We start from the raw sequence: 8,780 nt of genomic DNA, 5'->3' as shown, positions 1-8,780 counted from the left end.
AAGTCCTCAAGGGAAACCGCTACCCCGTACCTCTACTCGACGACCTCCTTGCTCAACTAACCAATGCGCAAGTGTTCTCCGTGGTTGATGCTAAGAACGGCTTTTGGCATGTACAACTCGATGACGAAAGCAGTATGCTCACCACCTTTGGGACCCCCTGGGGCCGGTATCGCTGGACCCGGATGCCATTTGGAATTTCTCCAGCGCCGGAAGAGTTCCAAAGAAAGCTTGACAACGCCTTTCAAGGTCTTAACGGTGTCATGCTGATCTTCGACGACACCCTGGTCTACGGTGTCGGGAATACCGAAAGGGACGCGATGGACGACCATGACAGAAAGCTCAAAGCCCTACTGCAACGATCCCGCGACAAAGGCATAAGACTTAACAAGGAAAAGCTAAAGCTTCGTTGTAAAGAAGTCGAATTTATGGACCACATCATCTCGGCCGACGGCTTGAAATCAGATCCAGCCAAGATCCAAGGGATCAACGAAATGCCATCACCAACCTGCAAACAAGACGTTAAGAGGTTGCTTGGAATGCTTAACTATTTACAACGGTTTGCGACAAACCTGTCAGAACTGACAGTCCCTCTTAGAGACCTTCTCAAGGAAGATGTGCATTTCCAATGGGACGCCGCTCATGAACAAAGTTTAACCGCCATTAAGAAAATGATCTCCGAGGCCCTCGTCCTCAAGTTCTTTGATCCTAAAGCGAGTGCCGCGATCCAGTGCGACGCATCAGACAGAGGGCTAGGTGCATGTTTCCTGCAGGATGTCCAGCCAGTGGCCTATGCATCTCGCTCCATGACAGAGACGGAATCACACTACGCTCAAATTGAAAAAGAAATGCTAACCATCGTGTTTGCCGTCGAAAGATTCGAGCAGTGCGTCTACGGCCGATAAGTCAAGGTCCAAACTGACCACAAGCCCCTCGAGAGCATATTCAAGAAAAGGTTGATTAGTGCTCCTAAACGACTGCAACGCATGCTGTTAAGACTACAGAAGTTTGACCTGGATGTTACCTACAAGAAAGGTACTGAAAAGGTTCTGGCCGACACACTAAGCAGAGCTTACAGAGTGACCTCTGAAACAGAAATGACAGCTTCTAAAACGCTAAGAGGTGAAACTGAAAGAAACGTCGAAGTCATCAACATGGCACAATATTTGCCTATCTCAGAAACTACACAAACTCAGATGCAGGCAGAAACAGAAGCAGACTCCATCCTGCGAGAGCTGAAGGCAGCCATCCGACAAGGCTGGCCTCCGTAGAAATCGGAAGTTGCAGTATGCATCCATGACTACTTCCCATTTAGAGACGAGCTCACCTTACAGAACGGCCTCATTTTTAAAGGAGAAAGACTTGTTGTCCCCTCCGCTCTGAGAGACAGCATGTTGGTGAAACTCTACTCCAGTCACATAGGCATTCAGGGATGTTTACGAAGAGCCAGAGAGGTCATTTACTGGCCTGGCATGAACAAAGATGTAGAAGACTAGAAACTTTTAACAATTACCAACGAGAACAAGGCAAAGAACCTATTATCAGCCATTCGATCCCGTCCCGCCCTTGGGAGATGGTGGCAATGGACTTGTTCCAACTTGAAAACAGAGATTTCCTTGTCACGCTGGACTACTACTCTAATTGAATGAAGGGGGTAGTTTCTAAAGAAACTGCGGTGCTGGGTCGGTAAATTTGGTTTTATCAACGGAGTTGATAATGTAACTTGGCCACCGTACAGAGATTCTAAAAGCTGACGTTTCGAGCGTTAGCCCTTCGTCAGAGCGAATCAAGGAATTGTGAGTTACGTGTAGTTTTTATAGTAGAGTAGGAGCTACGCTATTGGTGGTAACATGGGAACGTGAAAAATAGGAATATATTAGTAAATGAAAAGCGTTCGTCAATACCGTGAGGATTAAGGGTGCCGATTTGGAAGAAGAAGTTTTGTTCCAGATTCTTGCGGCTTTCCGTCGTACCTAGATGTAGGGAAAGGCCGTGGATAGCCATGTGTTTTTTGGAGTGGTTAGGGAGATTAAAATGACGACCGACTGGCTTAGATGCATCCTTGTCATTCTTATCAACATCGCGAAAGTGTTCGCGGAATCGGTCACCTAGTCGTCTACCTGTCTCGCTAATGTATAATGTATTGCATAACGTACAGGTTATGCAATAAATGACATTTGCGGAGGTACATGTGAAACGATCGGTGATCTTAACAGATTGCTCAGGTCCCGATATCTTGCTAGTGTTAACAATGAAAAGACAAGTTTTGCATCGTGAGCGCGCGCATTTGAAAGTACCCGGTTGCTGGTTAGTTTTGAGCGCGCTTCTAACTAAAAGGTTGCCTACGCTTTTGTCGCGTTTGAATGAAATAAGTGGAGGGTGCGAAAAGAGTCTACCAGTCTCGGGATCATTTTGGAGTAATTTAAATTTGTTAAGAATGATACTTTTGACTGCGTGATTATGAGGGTGGAAAGTGAGGGTGAATGGAATTCTGTCATTCTTATCTTTTTGTGACGTTTGTAGTGATGACTGTCGATCATCTACTCTAATTACTTTGAAATTGACAAGCTATCATCCAAAACGGGAAAGGAAGTTATTGGTAAAGTCAAAGCTCACTTCGCAAGACATGGGATCCCTAATCAAGTCATCTCAGACAACGGTCCACCATTTTCATCTGCCGAGTTCCAAGAGTTTGCACGCGCTTACTCATTTGATCACTTGACGAGCTCACCTGCCCACCCGCAGTCCAACGGTACGGTAGAGAATGCCGTGAACACCGCACAAAAGCTGATGAGGAATGCCTTTGAAACCCGTAGTGATCCTTACCTGGTACTTCTTGATTGGCGGAACACGCCATCAGAATCCATCAACGCATCACCAGCTCAGAGGATCTTTGGACGTCGAACCAAAACCCTCTTCCCAACATCAACACAGTCGCTCAAGCCCAAGATACCTGACAACATCGAGCAGAAACTCAAAGAGCAGAAAGCCAAACAGACCTTTTACTACAACCGTGGTACCAAAGAATTGCAAGGACTCCATCCAGGTGACACAGTGCGCATTGCGCCACCCAAGAGTCTAGGCAACAGAAAGGCTTAGACAAAAGCAGAAGTTGAAAGACAAGTTGACATACGATCGTACGAAGTACGTTTAGAAGATGGGAGAGTATTCCGCAGAAACCGGCGACAACTTCGGCAGACTAAAGAACCAATGAAGCCAGAGGTTGACGGACCACCTCCACCTCCATCTAAGCGACAACCATCGGATCCGGTGAAAACGTCAGAACCACAGACTACTAAACAAACTAAACTGCCAGAGGAAGTGCGCAAGAACCTTCCTGACAAGGACAACACTGGGACCTGCCCAGTTACACCAAGGGAAGAAAAACAGGAACATGCAAAGCCACTAGGTACACCAGTCGTCACCAGGAGCGGAAGAGTTGTAAGGCCAGCTGTACGCTTCCAGTGACTTCAGTAAACGCTATACCGGATAGAGACATCGACCGATACCTGATTAGTACAGATGCATTAATAGGACAGTGACATTTAGTTATTTGCTATTATCCTTATTTCTTTCTTCCTTTCTTCCCTATGGAACGGGAGATGTGACGTTATCATATAATCAGTTACACATTTATCACATAGTTATTAACCTTATGTAATTTGAACCCTGACGGGTGCCTATCGGTTGTCAACTAGTCGAGTAAAAGAGACACACGCACGAGTGCTGCTTAAAATCCTCTGTCTCTCTCGAGACCATACCTCAAAGAACGATACAAGGTGAAGAAACTATCCGCAAAAGAACCTTTCAGATATGATTTGTGGTCAACAGAAACGTGGGAAATTTTGGCAGCTAGCCAGGGACCAATGTTAGTAAAGAATTTGGTAAACTTGCTAGTAACTGTTGAGGGCTATTAACAATATTACCTCTGTTGTCTTTCATATTAGTGTAGGGTCTAGAATAATGAGATTTCGAGGAGACCACGCTTTTACTTGTAGACCAGGTTTGTTTTAATGATGAGCGTACAGATGTTAATTTGTCATGGTAGTACTTTTTCCTACATAATTTAATTATATAGTTGTATTTGTTACGAAATTTAGAATATGCAGCTTTGTTAGTAGGTGTTGGGTTATTACAGAATTCCCTATAGAGAGAATATTTCCTGCAGCAGGAGTTTAGGAGCCCTGAGCTAAACCAAGGTTACGTTTGGTTGATGAACGTTTTTTTGCTTTAGCAATCTTAACTGGAAAGCCATTATCATGGATAGAATAAATGGAATCCATGAAAGAGATTTATATGCTTCAGTTGGTGAAGACGTTTATGTGAAATCGCAGTTGGCAGAGGCAAGGTGGCAACGAAAAGATTCCATGTTGCGAGTAGTTATTTGATGCTTAGGCAGAAGCAGGGGTTTGATTCCAAGTTTAAGAGGAGAGTTGGTAATTTGGAATATTGGTAAGTGGTCAGAAATGTCTGACCAAAGGATACCACTGAATTTGTCATTGTCGAGATCATTAGGAATAAATGTTACCTATTAAAGTGGCAGAATGAGAAGCGATCCTGGTAGGTTTAGAGATAACGGGATAGAAACCATTAGAGTACATAAGGACAATGAATTCACTAGTAGGGTTATGTGAGTCTGCACTAAGAACATTGATATCAAAGTTCCCACGAAGGAAGCATAATTTGTTCTCAAAGCCAATTTTTTTGAGGACTTGTTTAACGTCATCATTAAAAGTTTCTATTTGGATGCTGGGAGGCAAGCAGCCATATTATTGTTTGGCTGGAGAATCTCAACAAAGACAGATTCATGGACATGCATTGTTATGGGACTCCCCTAGATCGTATCTGCTCCAATTCATAGGCATCATAAATAAATATGCCTGCACCACCTCCAGATCCAGTGGGTCTGGGGTTAAAAGATGAAATTGTAGCCAGTAATATTATATAGGCCAAATTTTAGATAAACCAATAGCTGAAAAAGATGTATTAAGGGTGGATAAGTATTCTTGTAAGTCAACCGAGTGCTTTTTCAAGCTGCGTATATGCAAATGGAATAATGAGAAGCATTTAGAATTGGAAATGTCAGGGAACATATTACTAAACTGTCTGATGCTAAAATAAGTACAACGGAATAATAACTTTGAATTTCAAGTGAGCAAATTAAGGTCTGGCTCAACATCAGAATTATGAAGAAGTTGGTAAGTGTCAGGTTCTTCTAGAAATGGATTGAAAATTTGGATTCCATGATAGAGCTGTCAAGGTTTAAAGAGGATTGAAAATCTAACAGAGCAAGTAGAAAATCAGTATCATTTTCAAAATGATCAAAAGGAAACATGTCAGCCAGGCAATTAGTGCAAAACCCGTCATAATCAGAATTGGTCAGATCATTATACTCAGAGAGAGAAAGTGAGGTACATTTCATATGTGTCCACAAGTGGCAAATGTCACAGAATATAGCCTTATGGATATTATGAACTCTAAATTTACATATGGAGCATGGATTTTTAACACAATCAGGCATTAAATGAAGGGGACAAAATAACCAGTTAGAACTAATATTGGATATTGTATGGGCGTTTACGATCTTTAAGCACGCGACGACCAGATAATACCGCAACTTTAGAATTGTGTTTGGTAAAGCGCAGAATGATAGGTCTAGGTTTCACAGCAGATTTCTTATCCACTCGGTGAGACCTACTAGTATCATTTGAGGCAACATCAAAATCAAGTTCAGATTTAAAGAAATCAATGGCTAGGTCATCAGTATTTTCCTCTGGCTCCTCAGGTGAATTAAGGCCTGGGCTCAGATCTATTTTATGAAAATAAGCGAGGGGGTGGTCTAACTATTGAGCCATTTCATATAACATGAAATGACTTTGGGACATCGTTAACAGCAATAAGATTTGAAACCTTAACTGCTATATAGGATGTTAGATTATCACGTGACATGTCAAAGTTATTTTTAGCACAAAAATCTCAGCTAAACGGCAACACGTTTTATCATTTTCTGGTGGCTGGATCTACCTTAATGATGTTAACACTATTGGGTACATCAATTCTGTGCTTGGACATTTCCAGATAATTTTAAATAAATGTCCGATAAAACAAATCACTTTCTAAAGGGGAACGGGCACTAGTACAAAATGCCGTATATTTCCAGAACTGAAGACATATTTATCAAAGACCAAGCACGGCTCGTTTTCTTTTAGCATTTTGATTAATGTAATAGTAGCGAAATGAAATAAATTGAAGCATAAACTGTTGCCTTTTTTTATTTTGAGTTTTGTAGCCGTAACAAGTCACGTGACCACATTTGTATACGTTATCCACATCAATATACAAACCTTTGTGACGTTATTTGTCTGCGAAAGTCTTAGGTTTTTATTACTAAACATTCAAAAGTTAGACCATCCCCTTACTTTTTTGTGCAATGCCATAAATTCTGACACTCGTTCTTCTTGTGTATTGTTCCAAGTCATCAACTTGTTGAGAAAGTCCGTCATTATCTTCGAAATCAGTTATCTTTTTCACGAGTTCAGATAGCTATTGATTCAGAGTGGTAAACTTGGAATGATTTGAAGCTATAAACGTTTTCAACTTTTTTTGTGAGTCACCAAGTCGATCTCTGATTTCAGCAGCATCAAAATTGATACTTTCTGCAAGAGATCTTTGAACGTTATCAATATCTGATGAGATGTAATCATCGACAATTTTAGTGACGTAGGATTGCATGTTACTCGTAACAATGTTCGGTAGCGATGATTTAACCCATTCGTTGCTCTTTGTTCGGTGCTCACTCTCCCAGACTATGGCAAACGTGCATGGGGGCAAAGTCACGTTATTTGCTATGTCAAAGTATCCAAGGGCAGTACGTTGGAATTAGCGTGATCGAAATTGCACCAAACACAAGTATAGCTTGTGCAAATACAGACGAAGGTCTCCAAGCGGTCACTTTCGTACGAAATAAGTAAAAATGCTTGCTAGTAAATTAATACATCTGGAACATAGATGCAAGTTTTTTGGAAAGCCGGGATACTACGTCACTTACCCTCCCATAACGACACCAGGTGTTTGTCGGACTGAGCACGAAATCCAACGATCCCAGGTTCCTCTGGGAAATATGTTGCTTAAGACTACAAGATAGCGCGAGCGGCGATCGAGGTGAGCCTGTTATTAAATGTCCTGTTAACGTTGTTTACTGCTAAGACAACCTATATTCACATATTTTATTTCCAACAATCTTTACATTTTTCGGGAAAAAATTAAAAAAAAAAAAAAAAAAGAAAAAATTGACTTGATTCGTGGTTGACTCGCGACTCGAGGTTGACTTGCTCTCTTGGATGGCTCGTGTAACGCTGCATCTCACGTTAGTCAAAAATCTTGCGTTAGCCTGGACCCTCTATTTTTTCTTGAGTTCGTCGAGATCGCAAGAAAAAGTATTTACCGCAGGAGATTTGAATGAGCTCATTGATTGCAGTATAATTTAGTACCCACAAAATACGCATGATATGCAATATATTTCAGTTTTCCTGACAAATAGACTCTTTGTGTGCATCTTTGTGTTTCCTGGTAATTTACAATTTCCTTGGAAATAAACGATCCTCGCTTTTATTGCTTTTAGGAAGGTCAAGATGAGTCAAAGAATCGCTTTCACTTGGCTTTTGCCTTATTTTTTTGCTGTCAGTTTACCCTTGATAGAAGGCCAGTTTCCTAAAGTTTGCGTCACGCTCGACAGCTTGAAGAGCAAAGAGTGCTGTCCGATCCCAAAGGGCTTCAGTGCGCCTTGTGGTAGCGATGGCAACAGAGGCACGTGCCAGGAGTTGACGATTCGTGAATGGAATTTTACCTACAGTCATTACAAGGCATTCCAGCTGGAGGACGATCGTCACGACTGGCCAAATGCCCTCTACAACAAAACCTGCAAATGCCAATCAAACTTCGCTGGTTATGACTGCAGCAAGTGCGAGTTTGGTTACTATGGTAACAACTGCAACCAAAAGAAGATCCTGACGAGGAAGAATTTTGCCAGATTGTCAGCCGAGGAGAAGGATCGCTACATGAGATACATCAACATGTCCAAGTACTTTGAAAGTGATTATGTGGTGACTTTGACTCCTTACAAAGTGATCTACAGGACCGTGCAGGCTGGTGGAGACCCCGCGTCCTTGTTTCACAACGTCACCAACTATGACTTTTTCGTGTGGATGCATTATTACGCAGCACGTGATACAATTCATCCAAACAACAAAACGGATGCAGACATTGACTTTGCACATGACGGCCAGGGATTTCCTTCGTGGCATCGACTGTACCTGCTTGCTTGGGAGAGAACTTTGCAGGAAATTGCCGGTGATGACAATTTTTCTCTTCCTTTCTGGGATTGGACCTTAAGTAAAGATGAGTGTGACCCTAGCATTTGCTCTGAAGATTTACTTGGCGTGACACAACAAGAAAACGGCGTGGTGAAAGGCAAATATTTTAAAGATTGGTACGTCATTTGCACTGCAGAACAAACCAATAACCTGTTGTTAATGTGTGATCCTACAAATCGGCAGCCCAGGCTGGAGCGTTCGACGAAGAAGGAAAGGGAAATAAAAGCCAAGACCCAAGGATACACAATGACTTTTCCAAGCAAAGATGAAGTCAATTTTGCTCTCCGCTTTGAAACCTTCGCCCTACCGCCTTACAGCAAAGAGTCGAGCTGCAATTTCGCAAACATCCTCGAAGGCTACGCCAGTACCAAAACTGGATATCGTTTGCCCAACGTCCACACCTTGCACAAC

At 42.2% G+C, this 8,780-nt stretch overlaps 1 protein-coding gene across 1 annotated transcript in view; it reads left to right on the top strand.

Annotated features, from left to right (window-relative positions):
- The first annotated feature begins 7,609 nt into the window (after positions 1-7,609).
- The window catches only part of LOC138028318 (tyrosinase-like), a 4,169-nt gene continuing 2,998 nt past the window's right edge, over positions 7,610-8,780 (top strand). Inside the window, exon 1 of the mRNA XM_068875833.1 lies at positions 7,610-8,780. This exon is cut by the window's right edge and continues 274 nt beyond it. Coding sequence (XP_068731934.1) covers positions 7,629-8,780 — 1,152 coding nt within the window. The 5' untranslated portion in view covers positions 7,610-7,628.

Source organism: Montipora capricornis, chromosome 1, assembly GCF_036669925.1.
Source record: "Montipora capricornis isolate CH-2021 chromosome 1, ASM3666992v2, whole genome shotgun sequence".
NCBI lineage: Eukaryota > Metazoa > Cnidaria > Anthozoa > Scleractinia > Acroporidae > Montipora > Montipora capricornis.
The sequence above is the reverse complement of the archived record's forward strand: the minus strand, read 5'-3'. Positions and strand labels throughout refer to the sequence as shown.